The sequence below is a fragment of the Pithys albifrons genome, chromosome Z, assembly GCF_047495875.1.
Source record: "Pithys albifrons albifrons isolate INPA30051 chromosome Z, PitAlb_v1, whole genome shotgun sequence".
In the NCBI taxonomy this organism is placed as follows: domain Eukaryota; kingdom Metazoa; phylum Chordata; class Aves; order Passeriformes; family Thamnophilidae; genus Pithys; species Pithys albifrons.
The window spans coordinates 73,611,029-73,623,256 of NC_092497.1; the positions used below are offsets into that span (position 1 = coordinate 73,611,029).

General features: G+C 40.9%; 1 protein-coding gene across 3 annotated transcripts in view; it reads left to right on the plus strand.

The window, feature by feature from the left end:
- LOC139684328 (transducin-like enhancer protein 4) overlaps positions 1-12,228 on the plus strand; it is a 98,276-nt gene that overhangs the window by 52,531 nt on the left and 33,517 nt on the right. For 2 of the 3 annotated variants that reach the window (XM_071580139.1, XM_071580141.1), the window contains 2 exons: positions 2,850-3,054; positions 3,454-3,470. In XM_071580139.1, the coding sequence (XP_071436240.1) occupies positions 2,850-3,054; positions 3,454-3,470 (222 nt within the window). The remainder of the gene's footprint in view (positions 1-2,849; positions 3,055-3,453; positions 3,471-12,228) is intronic. The other variant, XM_071580140.1, reaches the window with a different exon arrangement.

Genomic DNA, 12,228 nt, shown 5'->3' on the forward strand with positions numbered 1-12,228 from the left:
CTATCATCCTCCTCTTGTTGGACTATTACTCCCAACCCAGTCTAACAGCATTGCACAACATTATCCATGGCTGTATGGCACAGGCATGGGGAACTATGCTGGATTTTTGGGTGTTACCCTAAATTTATTTAACTGTCTGTTTTTTGTACCAGACATTTCCTTTGTGCTGTTACAATGTGACTAAACTGTACTAAATTTTTGTTGTATTTGTGAATGACACTTTTGTTACTTCAGGTACCATGTTCTTTCCAGATTTCAGGTTCCTGTCACTTTTAATCTAAGAACTTGGTCTCTTCAGAAAAGTTCTGCACAGCAGGAAGGATCCGGGTTGGTTTTTTTTTAACCCTACTCTCCGCAGTTATTTTCAGATCTCTCTGCAATTCGATTTGCAGTGAAAACACATCGGTTCTTGGCCAAGTGGGACTGGGTCAGCCAAGCTGCTAGGCACTGAGGTACCATTAACCATAGTACTCTTAGTGGCCATACGATGTCTGAGAGGTATATTAATGATGCTCAGTACATCCAAGATTTAGTTGGTGCTGTTGTCTTGCTGACCTATGTAGAGAGGTTCCCAAAAAAGAGCAATAAAAAAAGGGGATTACATTCGTAGTGTAGCTTTATTCTAGCTCTTTGGAAACCACCCTATATTCATAGAGGAGGTCTTATAATGCCAGTAGGGTCGGTCAGTAGGCAACTATACAGATTGTACAGTACTGTGCAATGAGTGTCCCTCTTTGGTTGGCAGTGTAATAGTTAACAAGGGGAAAGCTCACTCTTGATATGCTCAAGCTCTTCTCAAAGTCTTTGCTTTAATCCACTGGCATTCAGACAGTAGTTTATAGCACATTCTCAAACAGGAATGGAACATTCCTTGCTCAAAATCAGACCACAGATTATTTTGTCCATCCCTTTCTTTAGCTTGATCTTCTTATCCCTCCCCAAGTCAGGCATGCCATATTGTTTCCTTGCTCTAAGGCAGCCCCATTCAAATGCTGAAGCTAAACAATGCACTGTTTGCTTTTGCTTCATTTCACTGTAGTTAATTTAAAATTCTGAAAACCAAAGTATACAGCCGTAAGAGCATCAAGCAAACAAAATATGTTTGATACTTCCTATAAGAAGGAACACCTACTGGAATGACATGGATTTGCAAGCAGGAAAAAGATTGAGCCTTCCCTTCTTCCGCCTGGAAAGATGTTCTTTCTGGTTTTATTTTTTTGTTGGCCCACCTCTCCCTTTTGTGTTTTTTTCCCCTAACCATTCCTTTGGATAATTCCCCTTCTTTCCCTGGCACTGATCTGAATTGGATGATACTTGTGTGACACTGCCAGTTTGATTCCACTGCATGGGTTTTATTTCTTAGAGGAAGAGAAGGATCTGTACTTTCAGAGTGGGGTATTGAGGGAGGCCTACAGTGTGCTGCATGAGTTAATGTAGCATGCTGTGTGTGACTTGCAGCCTTTTACATTTAGCTCACCCTTATGTAAAGATTCATGCTGGGGTGGGGAAGGAAATAGTCAAGTGAACATGTCTGTTGATTGTCAAGAGATGGGTTTCTAGGTGGAAAGTAAATTTAGGTTTAAATGAAAACGAAACAAAAGTGGAACTCAATTCTCAGCAATCAGAAATTTAAGGTGAAATGATTTTATGCAAAGCAAGTTAAGTTTTGTTTTCTTCTTCCAAAATCTTGTATACAGACATGCAGGGGGGAGAGAACAATCCCAAAGGATTCAGGATTTGATTTACCCTCAACCTGAGCAATACATGCTTGAAAACGAAAATTTCAGAGTTAATTTAGTTATGGTATGAATAGAAGTTGGTTGGACAATTAGCGTGCAAGCCTTAGACATGAACAGGATATATTTAACTAAACTTTTTAACCTGTTTTGTTTCTGGTTTTAATATGTTTGTTTTTTTTCTCCTTGCTTTCCCAGTGAATAGCAATAGTCTATCCTACCCCACAGTGGTTAGTATAGCACAGAGCTTGATGCAGCCCTGGTTGAGGTCAAGCACTCCAGTTCAAACCTCTCAAGGGCTTTCTCTATGTGTTGCCAGTGTACTGGTAAAAATGACTTTAAACTCTTGTCAGTGCAGTTACTGGTGCATGCATCACAGTCCCACTCAAATAAACCTGTCACAACACAGAGTCAGCAGCTAGAGAAGAGTACAAGGGCAGGCCTCTAGCTTTTCATTCGAGCATCACTAAACGTGCACAGAGTGCCCAATTATTTCAGCATTATTGAGCAAGCCTACAGGAGGACCCAAGCCTTGCTACATTAGATTTTCTTTAGTAATTTGCTCAAGTACCGCTGAGGACACTTAAAGGGCTTAAAATGGTGGCTGCAACCAGTTTCCTTTTCTGGGTTGTTAATTCAGGTTTTCTCTTTCAAATTAACTTTCACTGCACGCTGTGCAGCAGCGCTGGGAGAACTGTTTAACACTAATTTTCTCAATTTTCAGCTTTTTTTAAATTATATAACTGCTTTTATAGTTGCATATGTTTTGATTAGATGTGTACATGTGCATTTCTGCTAGACAGAGAAAAATGTAATACTTCTCAGAAATACAAAAATTTCTCAGACATGGGAACATTCCCTTCCTTTATTTCCTTTTCTTTGTTTTGTTTTTTCATTTTCATTGTTGTTCTTCCAGTTCAGCCTGAAGTTTACTGAATGTGTTATGTCCAAACATAATGGATATTTTTAAAACACCACGATGTTTGTGAGTGTTGGTACCTGGATCGATCAGATGCATTGGTTGATCTGATCGATCATGGTTGATGTACATGATCATTCAGACAACCCCCAGGTCCCTGAACAAGTTCAATATCTGTGTGTTGTTTTTCACAGCAGCAACAACTCCAGGCCCAGCACTTGTCACATGGACATGGTCTTCCCGTGCCGCTCACTCCACATCCCTCAGGCTTGCAGCCTCCAGCCATCCCACCCATTGGCAGCAGTGCTGGTCTCCTGGCACTCTCCAGCGCATTGGGAGGGCAGTCCCACCTCCCAATTAAAGATGAGAAGAAGCACCATGATAACGATCACCAAAGAGGTAGGCACTGGCAGATGAGTGTGTGGTTTTGTTTATTTCTCAAATTTTTTTTAAACTCTTTTGTTTAAAAAAAAAGGAGGGACGAAAGGAATTTTCAGAAGAGTTCTTCGCTAATTACGTCAGTGTTTATTATCTAACAGTAGCCTGAAATTGTGTTCAAGTGCTAGAAATCTGGTTTTATGAATGTGGCTGTGCAGCATTAATAGCTAACTGTACAGAAGAGTTAACATCTGTGTAATTTATTATTTAACAGACATCAGGATTCTTTCTTCTAAGTATGCTAAATGTATAATTTTATGTAAACGAACTAGTACTTTTCTCTTTCTCTTTTCCCCCATGTCTTCATCCTCTGCCACCATCTCTTCCCCTCCTTACACATTGGGGCGGCTCTACGTGCAGACAGAGACTCCATCAAGGTAGGATTCCATTTCTTAGGCTTAAAGGGTAGCTCGACAGAGCTGCATGCATTTTTCTGAAGTATGGCCCAGAGTGGTGGAAAAAGTCACCAAGTGAAACTGAGTTGTGATGCATGTATTGATTAGCAGCACCCTGCATAGACTGTGTATCACGTTTAGGATGTTGCTAGTAGTGGGGCAGCTAGGATTGCAAGCAACATGCTGACCAGGAAGTTTGCTGGAACAGCATTGAGGCTGTTCTTGGATAGAAGGAAAGGTCTGTCTAGGGTCTCTGCCCAAGCTTCTGAGACAGAAAGAATAAGCCAGTAGTCATAAGTCATTCAGAGACTGTATGTGTCACTCTGATATTTCCTTACAATGCAGTTACGGATACAGAGCTCTGTCTCTCTCAGGTAAGAGGTTGGGTACTTCCTGCTGTCCTGACCCAAGCAGCTGGAGAGGAGTGAGCTGCCATTGCTTACCCAGATGAAGGTGGTACTTTCACTGAGGATTCTACCTTCCTTTTTCAGAAGTTAATTTTCAAGTGTCGAATGACTCTGCAACATATCTGTGTGTACCATCCTGTGTATGGTAGTGTCCATAAGTAGACATAATAACACACCTTCCAGCTTGTATGATTTTGAGCAATCAGTGATGTGTACAACTATGATTCAGCATATTTGCCTGGATGCTTTTCTGTACTGGGAAGCCACCAGAGTCTCTCAGAGGCTCCTGAGGTTTGCATTCTGTAAGAGGGGAGATGTATGTTGGTCCTGCCCTCTCCGGAATCAAACTCCTCTCCTAGTTTGCACAGTTTTCAGAAACATAGGATCAAGCCTTTTTAGGTGCTGGTGTGTGAAATAAAAGTTACACTTCTCTTACAAATGGCAAGACCTATACCCACCTTATTGAGCACTTAAAATCAGTTCGTTAACATTATAGTGGTGCTTTTTTTAGGAAGATTATTATATATATCTTCTTGGGGTTGGCCAAGAAGAAATGTTCACAGCATGATTCCAAGTACATTAGACAAAATTACTGAGATCTTGTCAGGCAGATGTTAGTGTGCCCTAGACAGCATTGAGAGAAGCATGGTTCTGGGCATAGGCTTTGCCCCCACCAAGATATGTGTCCAGCCAGGGCTGATGTATGAGTGTCCGTGCCTTTGCTTCTTCATCAGTAACAGGTGGAGATGTGTCCCACAGCCTGCCCCAGTGCACCCATTCTGCCACTGGCAACTCTGACATGTCCCAGCCAAGTGCAACTGAGATGATGGTTGTCAGTTTTGCGGTTACCCACATGGCTCCACATAACAACCAGGAGCTGACAGGAACTGTCAGTTTTTGCTGTTTTTTACTGTGAGCAGCAAAGGCACTGAAGCTGTCGATCTGCTGACGTAAGGCAACAGTGTGTCGGATTTCATTTCAGCTTCTTTGTCATGAGGGTTAGAAACTGCTATTACTGCTTTATGCATTAATCTGGGCACAGATAATTACGATTTCCCTAGAACATCCACTCTTCGCTGTGAACAGATAGGTTTAGTCTGTTTTCCTTTTTTCCTGCACTCAAACAAACGTACAAGTAGGCCATATGCCTAAATATGGGGAATACAAACCCACCTGCTTTCTTGAGCAAGTTTGAATAGCTGCACAGTTGGAACCATGAGGATTTCAATCAAGAAAGTAACTGAGGAGAACTGCTAGTATATACGATTCACTGTTTCTAAACAGTATATGCTAGTCATGTTTCTGTAACATTTGTGGGACTGAGGTGTTTCTGCTGACCTGGGTGTTAGGGGGAGCGTTTGTACTAAGAAGGCTGATTTTGTCTGGGATTGATTCAAAGGCACTGTTGACTCATGCAGCTTCCAGAAGGAGGGGAGAGCACAACATCACTACTTTGTACCAGTTTACTTTGAACTGATAGGTAGGTGTTTGTCTTGCACGATGTTCAGGTTATGAAGTGGTTTGTGTGTCAGCATTATGGAACTTACTGCCAGTTTTGCAAGGTGAAATAGTTTGCTAATTTCCTTAAAAGTTTTTAGTGATGCCCAGAGTAGCAGTTAGTCACTTGCTCAATCGATCTGTCCTCCCTTAAGTGGTTCCCAGTTAAGAGAGACATTTTATGATTGTCTGCTGTGTGACTTGAGACTGTTTTTGTCAGCAAGAACGTGCCAGTTGCCAGCAGCTGGAGTCTGTGTGCTTGTAAGAAATAATTTATTCATGCAGGATAGTGCTCCTTAACATTTAACAGGTAATGAATGTGACATAAATTTCCTTCTTCCTTTTAATTTTTTCCTTTCCTCTTTGAATGTGCAAACAGGCAGGCTCTGGTACTCTAAATAGTAAGTAATTTTTGGCCATCTGTCAAAAGGAAATTTCAATACAAATTTAAATTAATGATGCCTGAAATTTTTTATAGCTCCTCTAAAAGCCTCTAATGTGCAGAAAATTCTCAATCTGCTGGTAGTAATTAGTGTAGCATGTAATGAGGAAATGGGCGATGTTATACAGCCCCAGTGTAATGTTTTGATATGGTAGCAAAATTTTGATTTATATAAGGTTTTGCCTGGGTTTAATTGTGAGAGACACTTTAAAGTGTTTTCTTGCTGATACAGATTATTAAGCAGGGCAAATTTTAAAAGAGCTCGTAAAGTGTACATTTACACTTTAGTGTGCAATTCAGACAATGAAAGTACACAACACACAATTCTACAAAGAAAGAAATTTGGCTGAAATGTCCTATTTCTTGCCATGACTTCCTGCACCTTAGATTTGCTCATGGTTTTCTTAGTGACACTTGCTTTCTCTAGCAGTGCTGGTCCTGACTCTCCTCTTAGTGTAGACTAGGGAAAAGGCAGATGCATCACTCTTGACTTTTTCTGCCTGATAAGCTAGACTGGGCTCACATCCTTCCCAGTGTATCTCTGGAGTGAGCAGTTCACTGCTGAAGCTGAGTAGTCACCTTTCAGGTAACACGAGATTGTCCAGGAGCTGTTCCTAAATAATAGATCAGCATTGGCACAGCAAACTCTGTGAAGAAGGGCAGCTTTGGGTGCTCTTTGATTTCTTCTTGAATTCAGTCCTCCAAATCTGTTGCCAGGTTTGAAGTGTGGGAAAACTCTAAATGCAGTAAACTGGGTCATGGGAGTGCTTTTTGAGCAGTGGCAAGGCTGTGGAGCACAAAAGGTGAAGGAGTAGGGTGGCATGTGCCAGGGCTGTGCTCAAGGGTTTGGAGGGAATGTAATGTGTTTAGACAGAAAGACAAACAGCTCTGCAGTTAACCAAGCAGCTTTTCATGGAGGACTTGGTGTGTCTCCTTTTTGAAGCTGTAAAACTTCTTTTTTAAAAAAAAAAAAAGAAAAAAAAGATACTATTCTAAAGTGGATTCTTGCTTGATAATTGCACTGCCCAAATTTTTTTTTTGCCTCCTATGAGACCTCCTGATGAAGGAGTCATGTCCTTCTTCCCTGCTCTGGTACCTTCCCTGGGACAAATGTGGCAAAAGTTTCACTGGTCCTTGACAAAGTTCCTTCTGCAAATGCCCTTCGAAAACACTATGGAAACATTTTGTGTGCTAACGCTCCACCTGGCAAAAAGTAGTCTAGTGTTAACAATCTCTTCCCATGCCTCTCACTGCAGGTGCTGGCTGGTTTGTGGACCTGCCAGAGCTAGCTAGGATGCACCCTAAGCAGCTTATTTAAGGAGTCTTCTGAGTCTTCTGAAGCACTGCTTCATGCAGTTACGTGTGTAACTTTTTACCACGTTATTTGTTTATTTAGGTTATGTCGTTCCTTATATGCCTGTTGTGCACTGCCTTTCTTTTGGGGTTTGTTTGTTTGAGTTTGGGTTGGTTCTGTTTTTTTTTTCTTCACCTGAATTTTAAATTATTTGGGGCAGAGACTATGCCTGTAGTAAGACTTGCCAGTGTAGTGAAAATGTTGTTCATTTTGATGGTGGGTGTTACTGTTTCAGCAGCAAGAAGTGCCAGTAATTTAAAACTGTACTCTTGTGGCAGGAGTAAAACAGCTAGTTTGAGATTCCTCTGGGAAAAATAAAGAGTTTTAATGGAAAAATCTGAAATAATGAATTGAATGCAGCTTTGGGATGAATTTCTGACAAACATACTGGTGAATTTGGAGAAAGAAGTCTGTCAGGGCAAACCGAGGTGAATTTAGAAATAAGATTACTTTTGCCTTAATCTGTGTGAAAGCTAATAATTACATTTGTGGGAGATTAAGGGAAAGTGGATGGGTGAGATTCCTGCATTCCATTTGCATTTATGGTAGGCAGTGCTCCAGTACTTCACAAGCTGTTAGCCAATATTAATTGTTTAGTCCTATGTTCATTTAGTTGTAATTAAGAGTAAGCTGCTTACTCCTGAATAACCTGATACTTAAAAAAGAGTTGTGTGAGTGTAATGCTTCGGGAAAACACAAGATAGTTTAAAATAAAAATATCCAACATATAGTATAAGACTTTGGATATTACCAGATGTAATTATGTTGCTGGCTTTATTCTTCTGCTGATAGAGGAACACCACATAAACTGCTGTGATGTATTGCTGTGGACTTTGTCCTAATTGTCAGGTTTCTTTTAAATGTGACTTCCTCTAGTGGCATGAGTGTCCTGCCAAATATCTTTGCATTCAGTATGTATTTAACAAGCCAAAGAAATAGTTAACCAGTTACAAGCTTAAAGAAATTGGCAGAATTTATTTCCTGATCATTTTATTATTCTCCCACTTAATTACCGTTCAGCTGAAAAGCACTTCTCAGGCTAGTTAAAATCCACACATTTCTCACTTGTGTCATGGATTCTGTTTGTGCCTTTCCGTGTTCGGAAAGGAGGCATTGCATCTATTATGCTTTCTGTAATGATGCAGTGGTAGTTTTAAGCAGAGCATATTTGAACTACACTGCTCTGCAAGAGTTGTGGTTTTGATCTTCATGGGTGTTTTGGGGGTAGCATTACCAAATAGTAATGAGTAACTTCTGTTGTCTTGTGATACAGTAATTTTTTCAGTATTAATTGATATCTGCTTCTGGGCCTGTAAGCTGTACTGAATGTAACAGGTGCCCTAATTCCAGAAAATGTATTGTAATTGTTTGTTCGTGGAACAGATGAATAAATATCTGTGGGGCATAGCTGGTCCTCAGGTGGTGAACGTGAGTGGATTAATGATGTGATTGGGTGAGACATGCTTGTTTGTTGCAGTCTTGTCCAATAACTGTATGCTGAAGCAGAACAAATACTAATTAGCAGGGTCCTGTTTGTTGTCTCAGTCTGTCTTCAGGAGTGGATTTTTTGATACTGCTTTTTTTTCTTAAAACCCTTTTCATAGCTAGAATTGTAGTATGTCATTCAAGCCTCATGTTTTTTAACAGACTTTTAGAACGTGAAACTGAACCTCAGGTATATATATCCCTGCTGTGTTTTTTTCTTCTTTTCTCTACCCCCACCTCCCTCCCCTTTGCCCCCCTGCCCCAAATGAGCTTTATGTTTCTTCAGTTCATACAGTGTCACATCTTAAGTCTTTTTCGTGAGGTCATCTGGGAATTCTGATTTAGTGTAGAGTATTCATGTTCATGTAGAAGTAACACCACATACCCTGGTATCAAATGGCTGCTTCTACCATTTTTCATTGGCTTCACCTCTTTAATGCAATAGCTTATTACCTGCTTCTGTGTAGTAACTGCACATTGTCCTCTTACCTTGCATCCTTTTGCCAGTTACCACAGGGTGACTCTTACACAGTCGTGTGCCCACATTTGGTGAAATTCCTGTAGTGCTTCTCACTATCAGACTTTCATTTTGCCACTTGGTGATTTAGGGTAACTCAAATATTCTTTCTCCAGATACTCTCTTCACCCAGAAGGCAAACACATACATGGGCTGTAATTTCTAACCTCAGCAGTCATGTCTAATTATTTCCATGGCAACAGACTGGGATGTTGATAACACAGGATTATGACTTCACATCATAGAGTAGGAAGAGGAAGTTTGCTGGGATGAGGAGATGGGTGCAAAAAGTCTCCAATGCAAGGGCTTTGGCACTTTAATAGCTGGAGGAAAAAAATAGGGGGAGGGAATTAATTTGATTATTATATCTTTTAAAGTTCTCATCGTTGTGCGTGATTAAAATCCTACTTCGGATGCTGTCTTAACACCAGTTTACTCATGGTGAATGAGTCTGGAATTAAGAATGCATTTATAGGTCAAGTTACGTAGGTGTTAACAACACTTAACAATTTTTGTTTAAAGCAGGATACAAACTAGATGCCGTTATAGATTTCTGTTGGCACTGTGATTTGTTAATTTTTTTTTTATTAAGCACTTAATATTTTGACTTTGAGTTGTCTTTAAAACCCTTAAGTCCAAAGTAACTTGAAACATCCCTTATTTTTACACAAATCAGTGGACTCTTTGGGTGTGCAGATTATCTGCTAAAGGGAGGAAAAAATGTATCCTTTGATTCTGTGACATTGATGACATGTGTTGGAAATTCCTGTCATATCACTAAAGTCACTGAATGCTAGTAGTAGGTTAATAGTTATATTAATATTTATATTGCTCCTTCCATCTCTTCCCTGGCAGTGGGGCAGAAGCACACTCCTAGTCCAAATGTTGTCAGTCTCCTCCGGCTGATTTTATAAGTTGAGGGAAATGAGTAGTCTGATTCACAAGTTGTTATGCAAGATTGCTGAGTGCAACATGAATTACAAAGTTTTAACTGTGCTTTGAGGAATGAAGCAATTAGGCCAGACATCAGGAATTTGCTATGGGCAGTTTTCAGGAAAGTTGCATGGTTCTCTGCCTCTTTGGTACAGCTCTAATTGAGCTGAAAGATTAATTAAATATCTAAAGCCCGATTAGCCTATTCTGCATAGCAATTTGAAAAGTTTTATGTTTCCTCAAGCAGCATTTGGTCTTTTGAAGAACAAAAAATTGGAAATGCTAATGTTTTTCAGCCAGCTATGGGAAGAAAATAAAAATGTCTCCATAGCAACAAAGCTTCTTTCTAGATGGTTTCCTAAAATATGCCCAAACCAGAAGCAGATGTCTGATTTGAGAATCTTGCCTTGTTCAATGTAAACAAATAACTTCTAGGCAGGTGTTGGAAATAATATGGAAATCCTATTAACGGGCCTTGGGTTCCTGTCAGTCAGGAAACCCCTGCCACAAAAGGGTTGGTTGTCTGAATAAAGGAGGCAGAGTAAATACTCGTTAGGCTTTAGCTTTTCCCAGGAAATTATTGTCCCTGTGTACCCTTCCTCTTGCAAGCCTGAATGCAGGCCGTTTTTTCTACTGATCACCTCTGCCACCCTCGCTTTCTCCCGCTCTTCTCTTGCTGGATTACTGCTTGATGTCAGTGGTGGCTGCTGCTGCTTTAGGCATTGTGTCATTTGTGATTTTAACCCTTCTTCCCTCCTGCTCCCTGTCTGCAGCCCTGCCTTGGCTGGTGAGAGGACAGCCAGAGGGAGATGCATGACACTGACCTGGAGCGAGGAGAAGAGACGAATTGGTTTGTTTAAATTTATAGATGATACTGTGATTAAGGTTTTGGCATGGCTGGCTTGATGGTGTCACATGTTGAGATTCAAAATAAGAGTGTGTTTTTTCTCATAATGTGTCTAGGAAGTTGGTGGGACACTTATTTTTCTTTTTAATCTTCTTTTGATGTTAACTGAGAAAATGTGCTTCCATCAGTAGTCTGTTTGTCTACTGTGACACTTGTGTTGCTGATGCACTTGCTTTTGTGAGTTTTGTCCACACACACAGCTGTACTAACACAGCGAGGGGATCAGCTTAAACTGCGACATGTGGGCTAAAACTTTAACACACAGTGGGTAGGAGCAGTCACTGAGAACATGTTTCCAGGGTTTCTAGGCTGGAAGCAGAGACTGTGCATGTCTCCCCACTTCCTATCACTACTTTTCTTAATGTGCCAGACATGCATAGTGATGCTCTTAATAACACTCAGAGGGTTAAATGTGGATAAAGACAAAACAAGGCTTCTGAAAAGCCTGAAGATTATCATGCAGCATTTCTTGGACTATAGCCCCTGAGACACACTTCATAAAGCCAATAAAGCGCGCACTGGTGGTCTCCTGTTGCCCTGGCAACAGACTACAGGGCACCCTGTGTGTGAAATGCATGAACATCTGTGAATTAATCTTCCTTAGTTTGTTCTTTCCTTGGTACTGGTGGAGCAGTGCTGCCTGATAGCAGCAGGGCCGGAGCTAGAGGGTACCCTGGGGATGCCCCAAGTTCCTGGCAGAGGGAATGAATCCAGGTTCCTCCCAGCAGTACTTACCACAGTGGAGGGATTTAGCCTGACATTGGTCTCAATGGAATGCTCTTAGCTTGCTTTTGGATGCACGGGAGGCAACAAATGAAAAATTATTCTTCTAAGTTGCGGTGTTGTTTGGCTTGTCAGTCTTCCATGACAAAAGTAATCTAAGAGGAAAATTGAAATGAGCACTTGTTTCCACTCGGCGTTACTCCACCACTCTGTGCTTCATTCTTACCAGGTTGTAGTAGAAATTGAAGTTGAGGGGTAGCAGGTCTCACACAAATCATAAAATGTAGGGGCTTAACAAAAATCAGTAGTGTGACAGCTGACCTGGCAAGAGACTCAGCCACGATTGTGTTTGTGAGGTCCAAAACCCGGGGTATGGTATTTTTCACTGCCTATTTGGAGCAATTACTGAGAGCACTGCCAGTATGGGGGTTGTTGTCTTCCTGCCAGTGCCCTGCCAGGTGCCAAGTGTTTTCTG